The sequence below is a fragment of the Procambarus clarkii genome, chromosome 32 (genome assembly GCF_040958095.1).
Source record: "Procambarus clarkii isolate CNS0578487 chromosome 32, FALCON_Pclarkii_2.0, whole genome shotgun sequence".
Classification (NCBI taxonomy): Eukaryota; Metazoa; Arthropoda; class Malacostraca; order Decapoda; family Cambaridae; genus Procambarus; species Procambarus clarkii.
Window position 1 is genome coordinate 26,333,957 of NC_091181.1, and position 23,748 is coordinate 26,357,704.

At 44.8% G+C, this 23,748-nt stretch overlaps 1 protein-coding gene across 7 annotated transcripts in view; it reads right to left on the minus strand.

The window, feature by feature from the left end:
• Nucleotides 1-23,748, minus strand: part of LOC123759303 (BAG domain-containing protein Samui) — a 43,518-nt gene that overhangs the window by 4,055 nt on the left and 15,715 nt on the right. For 2 of the 7 annotated variants that reach the window (XM_045744184.2, XM_045744185.2), the window contains one exon: nucleotides 2,258-2,413. The exons of 4 other annotated variants lie outside the window; for them this stretch is intronic. In XM_045744184.2, the coding sequence (XP_045600140.1) occupies nucleotides 2,258-2,311 (54 nt within the window). In that variant the 5' untranslated portion in view covers nucleotides 2,312-2,413. Of the gene's footprint in view, nucleotides 1-2,257; nucleotides 2,414-13,543; nucleotides 13,659-23,748 lie in introns of those variants that run through there. One more of the 7 variants, XM_045744186.2, reaches the window with a different exon arrangement.

Genomic DNA, 23,748 nt, shown 5'->3' on the forward strand with positions numbered 1-23,748 from the left:
GGAAATATCGGGGCACGGGAAGGAGGTGGACGGGAACTCGAGATAGGCAAAAAAAAAAAAAATACCAATGTTGTGGAAAGGACTAAGTGGAATAGGTGAGGGGGGGGGTGAGGGGGGGGGGGCGTCGTTGGTGAGACAAGGGGGGGGGAGGGGTAAGGTGGTTGGTGTAAGGTAACCCTGAGATACACACTAGCCACACCTTATACTCCCCCCCCCCTTCACCCCTCGCCAATCATAACCCCCCACCAGTCCCAGGACAGGTGTACACACGGGTACAGGTGGTATAGAATAGCACAGATGTACATAAGTGTACAGGTGTGCACATTGAGACACGCGGACCATCATTTATGAGCCAAAATGACAGGTTATTTGCCAGCATCACGTATGGGGTCGAATCTAATAAACAAGTAGCCTAATATAAGCTACTTTTATATATACACTACATAAACTTTTAAGCTACTTTTATATATACACAAAATGTGCATAAATAGTATAGAAACTAAGCGATTCATAAAAATTAAACATTGGAAACGAAAACTGGGCCTTTTAATCTACACTCAACCATTAACAAATTCAAGGTGAACCTACTCCTAATCCAGTTTTTGGCTTCGATATGCATCTGTTTCAGTAGCAGTATTGAGACGTCCGCTTACCCAAACAAAGACGCATTCATTACGTCATGTAAACGTCCTTAGCAAACTGCGTTCCCTCAGGAGACAGAATTGTATCAAATGACATGCTTTCACCCAGTCCCTCCGAGCGTTTGGACACCCCCGAGTAACGGACGAATGAGAAAAACATTCTCAGTGCTCCACTAACCTCTGAACATTCCACACTAACGGCCATAAACGGTAAAAATAGACAATAATAGAGGGTAATCTAGTGATAAAATATACTATTTGGTTGCAACACTTGGAACACCAAATACAAGCACCTTCTGGAACACCCCCCCCCATCACAATCACCTCCTGGAACACCAAATACAATCACCTCCTGGAACACCCACAACACAAGCACCTCCTGGAACACCCCCAACACAATCACCTGGAACACCCACAACACAAGCACCTCCTGGAACACCCCCACCACAATCACCTCCTGGAACACTCGCAACAGTCACCTGGAACACCCCCAACACAATCACCTGGAACACCCCCAACACAATCACCTGGAACACCCCAACACAAGCACCTCCTGGAACACCCCCACCACAATCACCTGAAACACCTCCAACACAATCACCTCCTGGAACACCCCCAACACAAACACCTCCTAGAACACCCCAACACAAGCACCTCCTGGAACACCCCCACCACAATCACCTGAAACACCTCCAACACAATCACCTCCTGGAACACGCCCAACACAATCACCTCCTGGAACACCCCCAACACAAGCACCTCCTGGAACACCCCCAACACAAGCACCTCCTGGAACACCCCCAACACAAGCACCTCCTGGAACACCCCCAACACAAGCACCTCCTGGAACACCCCCAACACAAGCACCTCCTGGAACACCCCAACACAAGCACCTCCTGGAACACCCCCACCACAATCACCTGAAACACCTCCAACACAATCACCTCCTGGAACACCCCAACACAAGCACCTCCTGGAACACCCCAACACAAGCACCTCCTGGAACACCCCAACACAAGCACCTCCTGGAACACCCCCACCACAATCACCTGAAACACCTCCAACACAATCACCTCCTGGAACACCCCCACCACAATCACCTGAAACACCTCCAACACAATCACCTCCTGGAACACGCCCAACACAATCACCTCCTGGAACACCCCCAACACAAACACCTCCTGGAACACCCCCAACACAAACACCTCCTGGAACACCCCCAACACAATCACCTGGAACACCCACAACACAAGCACCTCCTGGAACACCCCCACCACAATCACCTCCTGGAACACCCCCAACACAATCACCTGGAACACCCCCAACACAATCACCTGGAACACCCCCACCACAATCACCTCCTGGAGCACCCGCAACACAGTCACCTGGAACACCCCCAACACAATCACCTGGAACACCCACAACACAATCACCTGGAACACCCACAACACAAACACCTCCTGGAACACCCCCAACACAATCACCTGGAACACCCACAACACAAGCACCTCCTGGAACACCCCCACCACAATCACCTCCTGGAACACCCCCAACACAATCACCTGGAACACCCCCAACACAAGTACCTCGTGTATATGAACCCAAGAGTGACCTACCGATCTCTTGACGGGAGCTCGCTGGAGGGGCCTGGCGATGTGTGAAGGCCACATAGCGGCAACGGTAAGCCCCAGTGGCTGTTCTTGTGCACCACTCCTTGCTTACGGCCAGCACTGGGCACGACTGGGTAGCCTTCACGGGATGTTGGCACACGGCTATCGTTTTATATACGTCATTAACAAATCGTCAATCTGTTGGTGTTACTTCACTCTGATGCTCTTTATCTGTCAATGTATCATGCTGTGGCAAGAGTTATGGGGGATATATATATATATATATATATATATATATATATATATATATATATATATATATATATATATATATATATATATATATATATATATATATATATATATATATATATATATATATATTATACATTTACTATTTGTGTCTGCAGAATCGAGCTATTAGCTCTTGAACCTCGCTTTTCTAACTAATTTATTTTTCCTCTATTATATCTACTATATATACTTATCTTTAACACACACACCCAGGAAGCAGCCCGTAGCAGCTGTCTAACTCCCAGCTACCTATTTACTGCTAGGTGAACAGCTGCATCAGGGTGAAACAAACTCGGCCTATTTGTTTCTGCCTCTGCCGGGGATCGAACCCGGGCCCTTAGGATTACGACCGCTGTCCACTCAGCCGCGAGGCCCCCTGTGTGTGTGTGTGTGTGTGTGTGTGTGTGTGTGTGTGTGTGTGTGTGTGTGTGTGTGTGTGTGTGTGTGTGTGTGTGTGTGTGTGTGTGTGCGCGCGTGTGTGTGCGCGTGTGCGCGCGCGTTCACATAGTTGTGTTTGCGGGTGTTGAGCTCTGGCTCTTTGGTCCCGCCTCTCAACTGTCAATCAACTGGTGTACAGGTTCCTGAGCCTACTGGGCTCTATCATATCTACACTTGAAACTGTGTATGGAGTCAGCCTCCACCACATTACTGCCTAATGCATTCCACCTGTTAACTACTCTGACACTGAAAAAGTTCTTGCAAACGTCCCTATGGCTCATTTGGATACTCTTTTTTCCACCTGTGTCCCCTTGTTCGCGTAGCACCTGTGTTAAATAGTTTGTCTTTATCTACCCTGCCAATTCCTCTGAGAATTTTGTAGGTAGTGATCATGTCTCCCCGAGACATGACCATGTCTGTGTGTGTGAAGCTAAATATCCAATAGCTGCAGAGATTATAAGCAACATAAACAGTGACACTAGACCAGAGTTTGCCCTGAGGTGCGAGCCTCGATGGTGTTGATTCACGAAAGCATATTAAAGGCTAATTAAACGGGTCTTTAATGGCTGACAAAAGAAGGATCATAACATAAAATGTTAAATATAACTTTTTTTTTTTTAAACGCGACTTAACGCCAGTTTGACTCTTACTAATTTAATGTATCATACTGTTGTCATCACTTGAAATACTTGAATAAATTCAATGAAATATTAAACCTCCAGAAACAATACAATAACACCTATTAATTAGTCCAATAAGAAGCAAGCCAATAAGCCCATCAGGCAATAGAAGACTAGTTCAATAAAATTGATCCTAAAGAGGCGGGACGAGTCGTTCTAGAAGCAGGTGGGCGGGAAGTGAGGCGGGGTACTGGCTTGGCAGGCCGCCCAGTGCCGCCAGGGGAGACGGTGGGCACGGCGGGCAGGGTGGTGGAGGTAGAGCGACGGGGTGGGGGACCGAGGGATCCTGAATAGGGAATTAAGGTAGAGAGATATGGGAACTTTCAGCGAGGTACCCCGCCAGCCCCCACGCCTGAGGACGGCGAGGGGCCTCCTGACCTCAATATGTTGATAGCATTCATCAGCACAAGGTCGCTTTCCATGGGTTGGGCCCCCGAAAGGTCGCGTTGCATGGGTTGGGCCCCCCCCGAAGGTCGCGTTGCATGGGTTGGGCCCCCGAAAGGTCGCGTTGCATGGGTTGGGCCCCCCGAAAGGTCGCGTTGCATGGGTTGGGCCCCCCGAAGGTCGCGTTGCATGGGTTGGGCCCCCCGAAGGTCGCGTTGCATGGGTTGGGCCCCCCGAAGGTCGCGTTGCATGGGTTGGGCCCCCCGAAGGTCGCGTTGCATGGGTTGGGCCCCCCGAAGGTCGCGTTGCATGGGTTGGGCCCCCGAAAGGTCGCGTTGCATGGGTTGGGCCCCCGAAAGGTCGCGTTGCATGGGTTGGGCCCCCCCCCCGAAGGTCGCGTTGCATGGGTTGGGCCCCCGAAAGGTCGCGTTGCATGGGTTGGGCCCCCGAAAGGTCGCGTTGCATGGGTTGGGCCCCCGAAAGGTCGCGTTGCATGGGTTGGGCCCCCGAAAGGTCGCGTTGCATGGGTTGGGCCCCCGAAAGGTCGCGTTGCATGGGTTGGGCCCCCCGAAGGTCGCGTTGCATGGGTTGGGCCCCCCGAAAGGTCGCGTTGCATGGGTTGGGCCCCCCGAAAGGTCGCGTTGCATGGGTTGGGCCCCCCGAAAGGTCGCGTTGCATGGGTTGGGCCCCCCGAAAGGTCGCGTTGCATGGGTTGGGCCCCCCCCCCCCCGAAGGTCGCGTTGCATGGGTTGGGCCCCCGAAGGTCGCGTTACATGGGTTGGGCCCCCCGAAAGGTCGCGTTGCATGGGTTGGGCCCCCCCGAAGGTCGCGTTGCATGGGTTGGGCCGCCCCCCCGAAGGTCGCGTTGCATGGGTTGGGCCCCCCGAAAGGTCGCGTTGCATGGGTTGGGCCCCCCGAAAGGTCGCGTTGCATGGGTTGGGCCCCCCGAAAGGTCGCGTTGCATGGGTTGGGCCCCCCGAAAGGTCGCGTTGCATGGGTTGGGCCCCCCCGAAGGTCGCGTTGCATGGGTTGGGCCCCCGAAAGGTCGCGTTGCATGGGTTGGGCCCCCCCGAAGGTCGCGTTGCATGGGTTGGGCCCCCGAAAGGTCGCGTTGCATGGGTTGGGCCCCCGAAAGGTCGCGTTGCATGGGTTGGGCCCCCGAAAGGTCGCGTTGCATGGGTTGGGCCCCCGAAAGGTCGCGTTGCATTGGTTGGGCCCCCCGAAAGGTCGCGTTGCATGGGTTGGGCCCCCCGAAGGTCGCGTTGCATGGGCTGGGCCCCCCGAAAGGTCGCGTTGCATGGGCTGGGCCCCCCGAAAGGTCGCGTTGCATGGGTTGGGCCCCCCGAAAGGTCGCGTTGCATGGGTTGGCCCCCACCCCCCAAGCGGCTTTGGTGTGACGTCCTTATTTATTTGTCCAACAGCTTGGACATGTAAGCTATGACCTATGCACGTTCACTCGAAGTGGAGCCTGATTTAGATTCAACACTTTTTAGTGTTTAAAGCATTAGTGACTAAATATTAAGAGCTTGACGGTGAAAAATTTATATGCACTGCACTTAATGTAAACAAAAGTAAACTTTTTGTAATTTTTCTAGATTTGATTGTTACCACCGGAGGCGGCTAGTTTACTGTGCACCCCATACTCATCCTGTGAGTGGTAGTTTATTGTGCACCCCATACTCATCCTGTGAGTGGTAGTTTATTGTGCACCCCATACTCATCCTGTGAGTGGTAGTTTATTGTGCACCCCATACTCATCCTGTGAGCAGTAGTTTATTGTGCACCCCATACTCATCCTGTGAGTGGTAGTTTATTGTGCACCCCATACTCATGCTGTGAGTGGTAGTTTATTGTGCACCCCATACTCATCCTGTGAGCAGTAGTTTATTGTGCACCCCATACTCATCCTGTGAGTGGTAGTTTATTGTGCACCCCATACTCATCCTGTGAGCAGTAGTTTATTGTGCACCCCATACTCATCCTGTGAGCAGTAGTTTATTGTGCACCCCATACTCATCCTGTGAGCAGTAGTTTATTGTGCACCCATACTCATCCTGTGAGCAGTAGTTTATTGTGCACCCCATACTCATCCTATGAGTGGTAGTTTATTGTGCGCCCCATACTCATCCTGTGAGCGGTAGTTTATTGTGCGCCCCATACTCATCCTGTGAATGGTAGTTTATTGTGCACCCCATACTCATCCTGTGAGCAGTAGTTTATTGTGCACCCCCATACTCATCCCGTGAGCAGTAGTTTGTGCACTCCATACTCATCCTGTGAGCAGTAGTTTATTGTGCACCCCATACTCATCCCGTGAGTGGTAGTTTATTGTGCACCCCATACTCATCCTGTGAGCAGTAGTTTATTGTGCACCCCATACTCATCCTGTGAGCAGTAGTTTATTGTGCACCCCATACTCATCCTGTGAGCAGTAGTTTATTGTGCACCCCATACTCATCCTGTGAGCAGTAATTTATTGTGCACCCCATACTCATCCTGTGAGCAGTAGTTTATTGTGCACCCCATACTCATCCTGTGAGCAGTAGTTTATCGTGCACCCCATACTCATCCCGTGAGCAGTAGTTTATTGTGCACCCCATACTCATCCTGTGAGCAGTAATTTATTGTGCACCCCATACTCATCCTGTGAGCAGTAGTTTATTGTGCACCCCATACTCATCCTGTGAGCAGTAGTTTATTGTGCACCCCATACTCATCCTGTGAGCAGTAATTTATTGTGCACCCCATACTCATCCTGTGAGCAGTAGTTTATTGTGCACCCCATACTCATCCTGTGAGCTGTTTATTATTTACCTACACTGCTTGCTCCTTACTCTCATATGCCATTTATCAACCTGAAGTGAAACACGGATACAGTGCAAGGATTTCATACATCTTATCATTTGTAATAAGATGGTTTGCCTTTTCACGCAGAATGAGTTCAGATTCATCTTTAAATGACTCAATATTTTTCACAGTCTTAAGATGTAATGCCACAAATGCACATATTGAAAGTGTGTCCCCCCCCCCCCGTCGTTGTCCACACTGGTGGGACGCGAACAAGGGGACACAGGTGGAAACTGAGTACCCACATGAGCCACAGAGACGTTAGAAGGAACTTTTTCAGTGTCAGAGTAGTTAACGGATGGAATGCATTAGGCAGTGATGTGGTGGAGGCTGACTCCATACACAGTTTTAAATGTAGATATGATAGAGCCCAGTAGGCTCAGGAATCTGTACACCAGTTGATTGACAGTTGAGAGGCGGGACCAAAGAGCCAAAGCTCAACCCCCGCAAGCACAAATAGGTGAGTACACACTTTACACTTAACTTTATCAAGCTCCCTATACAACCGAACCGTTAGGGGATACTTCCCTGGAAACACAAACTGAAACTGTCTCTATTTTCCGCTTGTTACAACTTGTAATAAAGTTGTTACATCTTGGCTTAACGTGTTTATGATGTATTAGAACGTTGTTACAACTTGCTATATTGGTTGTTATAACTGGTTAGGAAGTGTTAAAACTTGTTCAAACGTTGTACCAACGTCGTAGTTTCGGTGTGTGTTTGGCGGGTTGTAGCCAAGTAGTATTCGAGCTGTGACAACGTCTGTTAGTCTACTGGTTGTGCTACTTGCCCCATATACATGTTCTGTTTGACATTTCACCGTGATGAATATTGGATCTGTATAAGCTACTGTTTGCACTATTCTGCTTTCTTCAAATTTATCCATGAGTTTTCGGCTTATGATAAGGGATCTACAGTATTTGATAGCTCAAGATTACATTCAACATTGTCTTTATTTACTGCAATCTTTGCAAAGACATCAACTTTATCATTCAGTTCCTGCAGTCTAATGTGAGAGGTAATCCACAATATTTTGATTTTGACCCTTTTATTAAGTATGCGTATACTGTATATTATATATATCTATGTCTGGCTTCGGAGACAAGCACGTTATAATTTGATTGTAAGCTATTAATGCTCGTAGTGAGAAAAGAGAGTCAGAAATAATTATTCTGTCTACTTCAGTATTGTCATGAATTTTGAGTGCCACCAGTTCAATTTGCAAGGTAGATGTCCAGTTACTATCTTGAGGTTATCTTGAGATGATTTCGGGGCTTTAGTGTCCCCGCGGCCCGGTCCTCGACCAGGCCTCCACCCCCTAGGAAGCAGCCCGTGACAGCTGACTAACACCCAGGTACCTATTTTACTGCTAGGTAACAGAGGCATAGGGTGAAAGAAACTCTGCCCATTGTTTCTCGCCGGCGCCTGGGATCGAACCCAGGACCACAGGATCACAAGTCCAGCGTGCTGTCCGCTCGGCCGACCGGCTACCATACTAACTCATATAATACATTATAATATTAACTCATTATAATACTAACTCATTATATTCTTTGAAATTGTGCTTCATCAGGCTGATGAACAATAACAGCACTTCCGATCCTCCCTCTAAGTGAATTGAGTGATCCGTCAGTGTATAGGGTCTGTGTGATGTTTTTAGTTTTTTTTTTTTTTTGTTGAGATATATACAAGAGTTGTTACATTCTTGTACAGCCACTAGTACGCGTAGCGTTTCGGGCAAGTCCTTAATCCTATGGTCCCTGGAATACGATCCCCTGCCGCGAAGAATCGTTTTTTCATCCAAGTACACATTTTACTGTTGCGTTAAACAGAGGCTACAGTTAAGGAATTGCGCCCAGTAAATCCTCCCCGGCCAGGATACGAACCCATGACATAGCGCTCGCGGAACGCCAGGCGAGTGTCTTACCACTACACCACGGAGACTGTTTGTGACTTGTGTATTGTGTATGTGACTTAATTTAGCAGCAAGCTGAGCATGAGGGTTGTTTGTGATTAGTTTCTTGGTGGAGTATGCAGGGGTCAGCATGTCAAAAGGTACAATCTGCCAAGGTCAAAGGAAGAGTATGCAGGGGTCAGCATGTCAAAAGGTACAATCTGCCAAGGTCAAAGGAAGAGTATGCAGGGGTCAGCATGTCAAAAGGTACAATCTGCCAAGGTCAAAGGAAGAGTATGCAGGGGTCAGCATGTCAAAAGGTACAATCTGCCAAGATCAAAGGAAGAGTATGCAGGGGTCAGCATGTCAAAGGGAACAATCTGCCAAGGTCAAAGGAAGAGTATGCAGGTGTCAGCATGTCAAAAGGTACAATCTGCCAAGATCAAAGGAAGAGTATGCAGGGGTCAGCATGTCAAAAGATACAATCTGCCAAGGTCAAAGGAAGAGTATGCAGGTGTCAGCATGTCAAAAGGTACAATCTGCCAAGATGAAAGGAAGTGCTACACACTCTCATCTTTACATACATCGTGCAGTCCCAACATTTTAATAGTTTACTTTAGTCTTGGAATATGAGCCAGACTAAAGCATTTGTGCCGTGTGGTCAATAAGTAATTGTGAGGCTTTAATGACCCTATGCAGGCGATGAGTCACAATAACGTGGCTGAAGTATGTTGACCAGACCACACACTAGAAGTTGAAGGGACGACGACGTTTCGGTCCGTCCTGGACCATTCTCAAGTCGATCTTGAGAATGGTCCCGGACGGACCGAAACGTTGTCGTTCCTTCAACTTCTAGTGTGTGGTCTGGTCAACATACTTTAATAACCCTCTAGAGGTTCCCGGCCTTGAAGCCCAATACCGCACTAAACTCTTTAAGTTTAGCTCAGGTAATGTGAATACGTAATTATGGCTTTGAACCACAATAACGGGGTACAATTTATTTAGATTCATATTTTTAATAAACCAACTAGAGATAGCGCTAACCTACATCAATTATAATCCCGCACCCGCGGAATCATGTTTATGGTCAACCTTAACTTAACACTATATTAAAGAAATATATAAAAATGTTAAGGACTTTTTTATTGCGAAATATATTGGAATTTTTCAAATATAATGAAGTTAACGCATAATTATAAACCAATGACTCTCTATCAATAGAATCAGTTCATTTAAGGAGAAACTTAAATTATTCTGTAAAACCCTTCCCCCCTCCCCCCCCCTCCGTTAGATTATTATTTCAGGCTAACGCATAACTGGAGACATAATCACTGTCTTGGAAACATTCAACAAAACCGGGCTTCTCGCTTGTAGTTAACACCTTTATGAATCACCCAAGTAGCAACTAATTATATATACAATGTAAACTCTGGAAAGGTGAAGCATGTAGTTCGCAGTAGGGGCGCTTGAACCAAACCTCGAGAAGTCGTCAGAAGTAATATTTAAGTATATTCACACTTAGAGCCGGTCGGCCGAGCGGACAGCACGCTGGACTTGTGATCCTGTGGTCCTGGGTTCGATCCCAGGCGCCGGCGAGAAACATTGGGCAGAGTTTCTTTCACCCTATGCCCCTGTTACCTAGCAGTAAAATAGGTACCTGGGTGTTAGTCAGCTGTCACGGGCTGCTTCCTGGGGGTGGAGGCCTGGTCGAGGACCGGGCCGCGGGGACACTAAAAAGCCCCGAAATCATCTCAAGATAATCTCAAGATAACACTAGGTGCAGTACAAGGTGTATATATTGAGTGGTGTAACCCACAGAGCACCGTTCCTGTGCCAGGTAACTCCACTACGGGCTCACCATAAGCTCGTACTACTTGGAACTTTTTCCGAGTAGCTGAATCTATAACTACAACAACAACCCGCATTGCGGTGTACATACACCGAGGGGGGGACTACTTTAATCCTGTAGTATATCCAGAGTTGACGTGTACGTGCTGGTTGGTCAGTAGGAGTTTAGCTTAATAACCTTCCATAGGTTGATATTGGCGCTAAGCCCAATAAAAATATTACAATTTTAAGCATTTACAATGTAAGTACATACGGCACAATTACTTGTAATAAGTGTTTACGTTCTTCTTGCACTATCCACAGGATTAAAGAATACTTGATGGTACTGAGACCACCACCTCAATAAGGGCCCCAGGAAGCCCTTAAACCCATCCATGAAAAGAGACACCGCACATATTGCATTAACTACTTGGGTCACACACCCTTTATTCGCCTGTAACTAGATATAAACGATTCCATTAAGCCTATTCCGCGGTTTCTTTAACTGTGCATGTCTAGTGTGGTGCTTCTGTTTAAACTGTGTAGTGTTGTGCAGTGTTAAACAGTGAAGTGTAGTGTAGTGTTAAACAGTGTAGTGTAGTGTAGTGTTAAACAGTGTAGTGTAGTGCAGTGTTAAACAGTGTAGTGTAGTGTTAAACAGTGTAGTGTAGTGTAGTGTTAAACAGTGTAGTGTAGTGCAGTGTTAAACAGTGTAGTGTAGTGTAGTGTTAAACAGTGTAGTGTAGTGTAGTGCAGTGTAGTGTAGTGTTAAACAGTGTAGTGTTTGTTTGATGTGGCTAAATGTTTTTGACGTTTCGTTCTTTCATTTGATGCTACTTTAGTATTGTGTCTTATCTTGAGATGATTTCGGGGCTTTAGTGTCCCCGCGGCCCGTTCCTCAACCAGGCCTCCACCCCCAGGAAACAGCCCGTGACAGCTGACTAACTCCCAGGTACCTATTTTACTGCTAGGTAACAGCTAGCTAACAGTCTACCTATTGTTGTTTTAGATTCAGTTGCTTGGAACACAACGTTCCAAGCAGCATGGAATATGTTGAGCGTGTAGTGGACATTACGCAGTCTACCGGAATATGTTGAACGTGTAGTGGACATTACGCAGTCTACCGGAATATGTTGAGCGTGTAGTGGACATTACGCAGTCTACCGGAATATGTTGAACGTGTAGTGGACATTACGCAGTCTACCGGAATATGTTGAACGTGTAGTGGACATTACGCAGTCTACCGGAATATGTTGAACGTGTAGTGGACATTACGCAGTCTACCGGAATATGTTGAGCGTGTAGTGGACATTACGCAGTCTACCGGAATATGTTGAGCGTGTAGTGGACATTACGCAGTCTACCGGAATATGTTGAACGTGTAGTGGACATTACGCAGTCTACCGGAATATGTTGAACGTGTAGTGGACATTACGCAGTCTACCGGAATATGTTGAACGTGTAGTGGACATTACGCAGTCTACCGGAATATGTTGAACGTGTAGTGGACATTACGCAGTCTACCGGAATATGTTGAACGTGTAGTGGACATTACGCAGTCTACCGGAATATGTTGAGCGTGTAGTGGACATTACGCAGTCTACCGGAATATGTTGAACGTGTAGTGGACATTACGCAGTCTACCGGAATATGTTGAGCGTGTAGTGGACATTACGCAGTCTACCGGAATATGTTGAGCGTGTAGTGGACATTACGCAGTCTACCGGAATATGTTGAACGTGTAGTGGACATTACGCAGTCTACCGGAATATGTTGAACGTGTAGTGGACATTACGCAGTCTACCGGAATATGTTGAACGTGTAGTGGACATTACGCAGTCTACCGGAATGTTTATATTTTAGTACGTGGTCTACTGCGTACCTAAATATCCCCTTACGCTCTGTGTATATACCTTCGTTAAAAAAAAAAACGAATGTTTAGGCAATAAACACACTACTTCTTAAACAGGGTTCTGTTTGAAGCATGGACGTCCAATCTATCTTATAGGCTTTCTAAACCCCTATCCTGGGTTAAAATAAACATTTTCTAAACAAATATGTACGTTACATCCAGCATCATGTCCTTGAACAAACGAACGTGGATTTGTTCATTTGATATATCACTCTATTGTGATTTCTGTGTATCGTGTCTTGAGCTAGGTAAGAATATAGGAGTGTTCTTAGTTAGGTAAAGTTTTTACCCAGGTTAGGTTTAGTCTAGGTACGGCCGGGTGTTGTCTTCGAAGTTTCTGATTGTGTTGGTTTCAGGCCTATACAACCTCTGAGGGTTATTAGGATCACTACAATATCTTACTGAGCAATCAGCGAGTATACAATAGTCCTGAACATTGTCCAGGACTTTTGTGCCCTCTGTAATGCTTTTGCGCTACCGCTCACAGGATGAGTATGGGGTGCACAATAATAGGTGTATACCCACCGGGAAAAGGGGGTACACCTTTCGATGTATATATCCCATCTCTTACGGTAGGTTGGATTATCCCTAAACTTTTCCAGTTAATGGACATAAGATAGACCGCGTACTATCGTGTATAAACCCCGGTAGATCACATACAATAGCAGCAATGTTTCACATTTCTCACTTTTTTTTTCACTTGTGGTATCGGATACCAGGGAAAAAACTCCTGAAATATTGGTTTGAATGTTACAGGATTTCAACATATTAGAAATTAACACTTCAGTCATAGTCTCGGAACTTGTAATAATTTGTTTCAACACGGTGACTCCAAGTCCATATTCACTCATCAGACACTTTGTATCCTATTACAAATTGGCGAGACAATTTCCACACACAAAAAGTCTTACTATTTGAGTCATGTTTATAGCCATATGACAGATATCGACACTGCTTTTTATGTTTGTTTATGTCCATGCTTTGCTTTCCACGAAACGTCTTTTTATCACACGGACCTGAAAATAATCAAGGTACATTGATGTACTCGTTCAGCAGAGCTGCTCCTCGCTGCCGTGTACAGGTGGCCACTATAAGCGCCGACTAGAGGGTAGCGGCGATGATAGAGCCGGTAGCCTGAGCGTGTGTGTGTGTGTGTGTGTTTATGTGTTTTACCCCTCTGTGTGCCCGAGGGGTTGGCACGAGCACCACCAGATCACGACTGAGGGGAAGGCCGCTTCATCCCCCGCCCTACTTCCACCCTTCTGACGCACACCTCCTCCAGAACTCACCAGAAGAAACCCCCCTCCCAACCCCCCTTTTTTACATAAACTCAGTTTACCATATATGCACTCAATCATTTATATTTTTTACGGATGGCTATCGTACGTGGCGAGTAGCCAATTTCATCAGATTCAGTGAGAACACAAATCTCCAACGAGAATTGCAGCTCAAAGTGAAGTTGGCGAGTACAGGTGGGTGTAGGCTACCAATCCTCCACCGCATCATGCGCTCAATTTAGACACATTTACGCCACCGCACTGGAATTCTCAAATGGTATTTATGGTGAAACTTTGAATTTCCCACCTTGAGCCACTTGGCTGCAATAATGCGTTCATTAACTGGAGACAGATGTTAAAGTTTAGGTTAGGAGCTTGAGGAAAGGGGGGGGGGCGCCGTCCTCTGAATGTCACAAGCAACTAAACAATAATTAACATTATTCAGTTACTATGTTTGTGGGGGAGGAGCGTTAACATCTGCACGAAGCGGCTGTAAATGTGAAGGCTTTTTTGTGTATTTACTATTTGTATCTGCAGAATCGAACTATTAGCTCTTGGACTCCGCTTTTCTAACTAATTTATTTTTCCTGTTATTTATTCTCTCTCTCTCTCTCTCTCTCTCTCTCTCTCTCTCTCTCTCTCTCTCTCTCTCTCTCTCTCTCTCTCTCTCTCTCTCTCTCTCTCTCTCTCTCACTCACTCACTCACTCACTCTCACTCACATTCTGGGGTCTGGTAGCTGAGTGGATAGCGCGCGAGACTCGTAATCCTGTGGCCCGGGTTCGATTCCCGGACTAGGCAGAGACAAAAGGGCAGTTTCTTTCACCCTAATGCCCGTTACCTAGCAGTAAATAGGTACCTGGGAGTTAGACAGCTAATGCGGGCTGCTTCGTGTGTGTGTGTGTGTGTGTGTGTGTGTGTGTGTGTGTGTGTGTGTGTGTGTGTGTGTGTGTGTGTGTGTGTCGGAGCAGCAACTACCCGACATAAAGCCATCACACAGCCACTCAAGCCCAGGCTGCGTGTCATATCTAATATTTCCTGGGTGCCTCCCGGGGTCCTCCTCACCTTCTTGGGACGCTCATTCATCTGGACACTCGTCTGGTGTTTATTCTACTTAAGACAGTCGTCGTGTTGCACAACGCGGCTCACCACTGGTCACTTTGTAACACTAACACATGACTGATGACTTACCGTTCTCTCTCTCTCTCTCTCTCTCTCTCTCTCTCTCTCTCTCTCTCTCTCTCTCTCTCTGTCTCTGTCTCTGTCTCTGTCTCTGTCTCTCTCTGTCTCTCTCTCTGTCTCTCTCTCTGTCTCTCTGTCTCTCTGTCTCTCTGTCTCTCTCTCTCTATCTCTCTCTCTCTCTCTCTCTCTCTCTCTCTCTCTCTCTCTCTCTCTCTCTCATAACACAGGTAATTAAAAAAATGTTCCAAGTGTATATGAACATAATAAACTTCTACAGTTACATAAATGCTCATATAACTTGTCCTGGGTTTATCCTTCACATAAGTTAACAGAACGTTTTCTAAATAATGGAATTTGCATTGTGTACTACAGTAACCAGATTCTTTTTTTAAGAACAAAAGAAAATAAGAATATGTGAAACTGCAGAAGTCCTATTGACCCAAGTGAGGCAAGTGTTTATCCTTCACTTGAAACAATCCAGCGATCCCACACCTATTATGTTAACCGGTCTTTCCTGAATCTAACCTTATTGTATTTGTATATATAGGTTCTATGTAAATATTACATAGAATATTACATAGAACCTTAATATTACATAGGTAAATATTACCTGCCCGTAATATTATCGTAATATTATCATTAGTGATAATATTAATATCTTGTAAATATTAATTATTATCTTGTAAATAATATTATCTTGTAAATAATATTAATATCTTGTAAAGCCACTTACAAGAATGTTATTATCTCACCTATGTATCCTCACAATCCCAATGTACCTTCTTGTATATATATATATATATACAGTATATATATATATATATATATATATATATATATATATATATATATATATATATATATATATATATATATATATATATATAAATAAATAAATTATTTGATGTGACGTTATCCACTGATATACTTTTGACAAGAACAATGGACTTAGGAGGTCTTAGTTAATGTATATTGGTGAAACAGTCAAAGCCTAGGCCTTCAAACTGCTCTGCCATTATGTGAACAAATATATATTAAGGCAATTTTTTTTTCTACCACAAACGTGGCCACACATTTACAATGCTAACCAGCATATATACATTTTTCTAGTCCCAGAGGAGCGAAATCTTATTGTGCATTTTGGTTTCACAAGGTGGCCAACTCCATCAATTGAGGCAGTGGGTGGTGGAACTGTAGGGACTGAACTCCCTTCTCGGGCCTTCCCACACCGTTGCCCTTTAATATTTAATCGTTGATACATCACGCTAGTGTGATTTCAACACACACACACACACACACACACACACACGAATATGATGACCAAACCGTACGTCAGAAAATGGAGGAACTACTCTTTTTCTCCATTTTCTGTGTGGTTTGGTCATTATGTCTTCAGCAACATTATCATGTGTATCATAATATACATATATGCGTAAGTATCCGTATAGGAAAGAAAATCGAAAATATTCCGTGCGTTTTCGTGATTGAACACATTTTCAAATGTGAGTAAACATTCAGAATCTGTGATTAAGCCTTCAGCATCTGAGTAAACATTCAGCATGCGTGAATAAACATGCAGCAACTTATATGAGAAAGCGCCAAGTCAGACTATAAGGAAGGAACTCGGAAGGAACGTGAGGACAAGGATAGGAGGGTGGAGTGAGGGAGCGGTGTAAAATCCCTTCAACCATCGGAGATCGAGCAGCGACCTGCAGGAAGCGAGAACACTCAGGTCTAATAGGTGAGAAATGGACTTCCAAAGGCTTGAAAGCACCAGTATTAAAAATGATGATTTGTTTAGATCAGAAACCAATGTTGATGGGCAGCACAAAACGTCGACCAGACTGTGCGACACAGTGGTTGCCAGGATCAGGTTGGGTTATCGTTACCTGTGGCAGGTGGCTACAGGTGACGGATCTCCCAATCCTGAGCACTGCAGGTGCAAAATCTGTGACTAGGAACTGGAGCATGATTTCACTCAGGACAGCCCTGAATGGCCAGTTATTAGACCCTTCAGACCCGCCAGTATGAGGTTCCATGGTTCTTTGTAATAAATTTATTAACTCTCGTGTTTTTTGAGGATATCTTCATAAGGTACTAAAATTGGCCAGTGCAGACTACTGATCACATAGCCAAGTATGACTAACCATCCTGTGTGATGGGGATGTTTAGCATCACGTAGCTAGTTCTTGACACACTATACTCCCTTTCAAATAGTCTAGGGCAGCAACTGAGCAAATGCAGATGCACCTAAATGTCTTGTTAATAATAATAAATAAAAAGCTCGTACCGATCAGACTAAGTGGATGGTTTGATCCTAACATCAAGAAACTTTTCAAAAGCTAATCTTTCAATATTAAGTAAATTGTTTTATCTCGCTATATAAACTGATGTGAAAAGATAAATGTAATTCATTATATACTGAATAATGACAATTGCAATATTGGCGAATCTATCGTAAGAAATCAAATGTATCTCATCAATCAAAATGTATAATATACGAGCAATGAGTCACAATAAATGAATAAATGACTTCTCAATCGACTTGAGAATGGTCCAGGATGGACCGAAACGTCGTCGTCCCTTCACCTTCTAGTGTGTGGTCTGGTCAATATAATATACGATTTAAGTGAAAAAAAATACTGGGATCCTCATAAGTGAGATCTTCTGATGGCGGCCTCGGAAGTGAAAAAGGTCGTGCATCTCTGCCTTAAACCTTAACACTTAACCCAATTTTCAGACTGTGTGGCAATGCGAATGCCAATTAAGATAGACAAGTACCGAGGAAGTGAGTAGTTAATAATGTACTTGTGAGACACACGGGGGAGAAGACCCTGAGATAACACATACAACTTGCCATCGCATCCCCGTGTTATCTTCACCGTGTTGAACCTCTCTGACTACGGGAGACATCTCCCGTTACGCAGGGTGCAGTCGCACCTCCACAGATCTCCAGTATCATCTATTGATACTGGGAATGGCTCAGAAAGGCCTCCACTTACGGGCTATTCATGCCCGTGCCACCTTTTGGGTGGCTTAATCTTCGTCAATCGTCAGTCTCTCTGTGACCATTATCATTAACGTATTAAATTATCCGAAGGGAAACCTAAGCCTTCTGATAATATATATTCTTAATATATCTTAATATCTGCCCAAAACGCTGTGCGTGTTAGTGGCTTTACAAGAATGTAAAAACATTAATCTACTCTCAAAAACAAAATGTACCTTCTTGTATATATAAATAAATCAATACAAATAATGAAAGGATTTTAATAGGTTGGTTAAAACAGTCATGACCCAGAGCAAATAAAATGTCAGTTCCTCTACGAGTCCACCTTCAAGATCTATAATATCTGTTTTCAAGCTTCGTTTAAAGTGTCTTTTGAGCGAGCTTGACCTTGGGCGGACCTCACCCATAATCAATAGGCCTCCAAAAACGACCTTACGGAAGCGAGGCAGGAAATGTGCGTGTAATTTTGTTCGTTCTTCTGTTGCCGTGTTAAATTGATAAATACAGCCTCGTGAAGGGTGACTGAGGTCTTCTGTGTGACCTTCAGCAATATGTATTTTAATCAAGAAACAAACGCTAGTCACTTGCGTTTGTCTCTTGTTTCAACAAACTTGAAGTGTTGCAATTATGTTATTTCCCGAGGTTGCAACCTTAAGACTTTAGCTAACCAGTCCCGTCAATAGCTTAGGCTAGGCTAGCCAATCTGGGATTTGGCCAGTTTTATTGCATCAGTGGTGAGGGTTTGAAACTCACGGGTTACGCCCACTTTGACTAGTGCCAAATTAGATACGTTGGCCCGGTCCTTCTGTAGTCACACATACACAGCCTCGCTCCTGTGCCAGGTAAGTCACGGGCTCACCATAGCCCGTGCTACTTGGAACTTTTGTTCTGAGTAGCTAAATCTAAAACAACATTCTGTAGCCTTTCAGTTCAGCAGCAGCCCATTCTCCCGTGTGTTCCCAACGTCTCTAAACTCTTGTACTAATTTATCCGAACCTAACCTACCCAAAGAGCTACCAACAGAAAAAGGGAAAATACGTCAATTTCGTGAACTGTTGGTCATTTTTAGTGCATCAATTGTTGGTCTTTATGGAAATTATACGTCAAAATGCGATGTACTGTTCAGAAGAGCGGGTTAGGTGATGCCCAAGAGATGGCATTCGCTGTCAACACATTTTTATACCTATTCTCCACTGGCCGGGGTACACTAGCCTAATGCAGTTCATGTTAACTACAAAGCCACTTTACAAGAATTTAAAAATTTTGACTAATTTTATTGTTACCAAGCTTCAACAACAGTTGGGAGGTTCAAGCTTCAACAACCGTTGTCAAACGTAATAAAAATGAAGACGCCGTGATGGAGGCAACACAGTAAATAGTGAAAGTAAGATGGGGAAAGCTCTTTGACCCGCCTCACCTCTTACATTGAATAATTTCACTTCTCAGTCGAATGACGTTTCCTGTTTTTCCTCCTCTCTCTCTCCACATCCTCCTCTTCCCCACTCTCCTCTTCCTCCTGCTGTTCTACCACCACCGCATTCTCTTCTCGCTCTCCTCATGCCCTTCTCTTCGTACATGCTTGCCAAGTTTCGTTAAATATACACATGAAAAATTAATTCCTCATTACGAGTTTACCAGGCTAGCGAGAATTGTTGAGTCGTGTTGCTAAATTGCATTTAATTCTCAGAGTTTAGGAAAGATATAAAATCGGTTATCCCGAATGTCCTGGATTGAACAAGGATTATTCCTAAAGATCTGGAGGGAACAAAGTTCATTCCTCAAGTCCTGGAGGGAACAAGGATCATTCATCAAGTCCTGGAGGGAACAAGGATCATTCATAAAGTCCTGGAGGGAACAAGGATCATTCATCAAGTCCTGGAGGGAACAAGGATCATTCATCAAGTCCTGGAGGGAACAAGGATCATTCATCAAGTCCTGGAGGGAACAAGGATCATTCCTCAAGTCCTGGAGGGAACAAGGATCATTCATCAAGTCCTGGAGGGAACAAGGATCATTCATCTAGTCCTAGAGGGAACAAGGATCATTCATCAAGTCCTGGAGGGAACAAGGATCATTCATCAAGTCCTAGAGGGAACAAGGATCATTCATCAAGTCCTAGAGGGAACAAGGATCATTCATCAAGTCCTAGAGGGAACAAGGATCATTCATCAAGTCCTAGAGGGAACAAGGATCATTCATCAAGTCCTGAAGGGAACAAGGATCATTCATCAAGTCCTGGAGGGAACGAAGATCATTTCTCAGGTCATGGAGGGAGCAATGATAATTCCTCAAGTCAAGGAAAGAGCAATAATCATCCCTCATATCCTGGAAAAATACAGTGAATATCCTTCAAATCCTGGAAATTAATAATGATCATCCCTAAAGACCTTGAAATTACAATGATCACTCCTCAAGTTCTGGAAGAGAACAGTCCAATGTACAATGTTTTTAAGCTAGTGCCTGCTGAAATCTGCCTATCTCCTCCCATTTGATAGACTTAACAACAAAATCTACCAAATCTGCATCTCAAGCATCACACTAGGCTACTTTTATATTTCACTTGGCCTAGGCTTACATTAGGTTTCATTAGTTTCTTATAGATTTTATCTTAACAACTCGATTGTGCCCGTAAGACTAGCTCATCGAGTAGATATATTTTTTTTGGCTTGATATATACCAAGGAACACTAGACGGTCGGAAGTCGAGAGCGCCAAAACATTTGGGACGAAAATATCAGGAATGTAAACACACCAAGTGCATGCAGAGGGGGTGTTAGGTCTTGGTCCTGTGCTGATTATCCTCGACACCCCTTGTCCTGAGGGCGTTCTGAGCTGTAAAATTCCCCGTCTCAAAATTGTCCTCGTTCCCGGGAAGCCCATGCAGCCAGCGTGGGCTACATGGGTGAACATGAAAACATTTCTCAAACAAGAGAATAGGTGTACTCTCGATGACTAGAGGTAAACTTCCCACACACACACACACACACACACACACACACACACACACACACACACACTAACTATAGTTTCGTGTTATATCAAATCGGGAAAACACGGATATCATAAAAAAAAACGTTTTTCTTGACTTCTGATGTCTCGGCATTTACAAGTTAGAGCATAAACAAGCTTCAGCAACATCAATACACGAGATAAGGTATAGAAATCTCGACCCTAATTTACGACAGACCCCTGATACGACACATTTATAATACGGCACAGACCCCGGAAATATACATTCATACACAGCTTCACATTCGAACTTTTACGTGATAAAAATCAACTTATCTCTCTCTTACCGGAACATATACAGCGGTACGTGAATACAATAATACCACACACATCAACGAACTATAATGTGATCTTTACCATAACTACACACAAGAAAACGAAAATAGTAACCGCAATTAGCGTTCTTTAGTGATTTTTCTGTTAAGTATACTCAAATGAATACAGCAGAAGTGTACAAAGGATGGCGTGAAGGGGAAGGACGGGGGCGGGGGGGGGGGGAGGAGGAAGATAGACGCATTTGGTGGTAGTTAATTTGGCCTTTGACTAAGCTATATAGGTGGTGTAGGTAATGTAATCTCCATGTTCCTCCTTTCGTTGCTCGCCTGCGAGTATATTAATTTTACATATAATAAGACGACGGATAGGTAAGAGGCTTTGTCTCAACGCTGAAAAACTCTGCGGATCTCCTGGCATTCTTCCTTTAAAATCTACGTAACTGTCAAAAGTATTATTGCGTCTTCTACCTCGCCAGCAACTACGCACTCTCTCGACGCACTTCCTCTTACGACATCAACCTACCATCTCCACGACATCAACCTACCATTTCCACGAGATCAACCTACCAAGTTCAAGTATGTTTGAGACAAGAAAGAAATACATCTCAAAGGGATAGAGTAGCTTAGGCTATTTCTACCCCCCCTTTCAACCTACCATCTCCACGACATCAACGCACCACCTCAATTGCGGCCATCAAAATATATATTATATAATCTCATATATTTTGAGAAGCTACGAAATGACACGATAAATCACAGACGTATTTATGACGTTCACGGACCACCAATAAATAAATGTAACAGAAAACGGACCTGGTATTTATCTGTGACTGTACCGCCGATCTCAACATTAATTCTCTCGTTTATCTTTTTTTGGGGGAGGCTGGGGGTTTCCAAACAACACTGTTGCCAGAAATGTTGCACAAAAATTACCTTGAATTGTTAAGAACATGGGAGGATGCAAGAATGTCATCCATGATCAAAGCTCAGCTTGCTCCATCCATCCCGCTGTGGGCTAACTTCTCTCATCCCAGTATGTGTAGGCTAATTAACTTACCGCATCCCAGGTTAACTAACTTAACCCATCCCAGGACAACCTAACTTAACCCATCCCAGCACAACCTAACTTAACCCATCCCAGCACAACTAGTCACTTTCCCAGCTTAACTAACTTGCCCAAATCCAGTACTGTGTAACCACGAGCCCTTCTCTCAGCATGCCTGACCTTCGTCTTCTCAGAATTACTTGCCCCTTTCCCAGCGTATCTTCCTCCCTCCCATCTTGGCTGGCTCCTGCATACACGCCCCTCATGGTCACGGCTGATAGTGTGTGAGGTGAGGGGTGGCCGCCTGTCATCACCACTCTCCCTCACCGACACTTACTCAACGGTCATGATAACAAAACAAATTACTAAGCGCCCTTTAGAAATTTTGCTTCACCTAATATTTAATATTTAGCGTGTTAAAAATAGTGAAGCGTTTAATACAACCGTGGGGGGGGGGCAATTATAGTGATTCGGTAAAAGATGCGAAGGGGCGTTGATACAATCATGGGGACAACTGTATTCACCTAGTTGTATTCACTTAGTTGTATTCACCTAGTTGTATTCACTTAGTTGTATTCACCTAGTTGTATTCACTTAGTTGTATTCACCTAGTTGTATTCACCTAGTTGTATTCACCTAGTTGTACTTGCGGGGGTTGAGCTCTGCTCTTTCGGCCCGCCTCTCAACTGTCAATCAACTGTTTCTAACTACTACTACTACTACTACTACTACTACTACTACTACTACTACTATTTTTTTCACATCACACACACACACCCCCCAGGAAGCAGCCCGCTACTACTATTTTTTTTCACAGCGCACACACACACACCCCAGGAAGCAGCCCTTAACAGCCGTACCTATTTACTGTTAGGTAACAGGGGCATAGGGTGAAAGAAATTCTGCCCATTGCTTCTCGCCGGCGCCCGGGATCGAACCGGGGACCACAGGATCACAAGTCCAGTGTGCTGTCCGCTCGGCCGGCCGGCTGTATGTGTGCGTGTGTACTACTCACCTAATTGTGCTTGCGGGGGTTGAGCTCTGGCTCTTTGGTCCCGCCTCTCAACCGTCACTCAACAAGTGCGCGCGCGTGTGTGTGTTTGTGTGTGTGTGGCTTCAGTAAACGTGTTGAGCAGAATACAATGACTTGAAAGCTAATGAATTTCTTCGCAGATGCAGTGACTAAAATTATCTGGAGATTTTGTAAATGTTTCAGTGATAAATAAGCGTGGAATTAAGTAGGCTACCTTGCTTAGTCAGGATAATAGTAATAATGAAAAAAATCTATTGGGGCTGTGAGGCGACGCAAACCTGCAACCAAGGCATTGCCAGCCGCATACTCTACCACTGCACCTCCACTGACTAATATAAGTCGTACAACCGGTTTTCTACTGAAATCACGGGAAGTCTGGAGACTCGTCTCCAC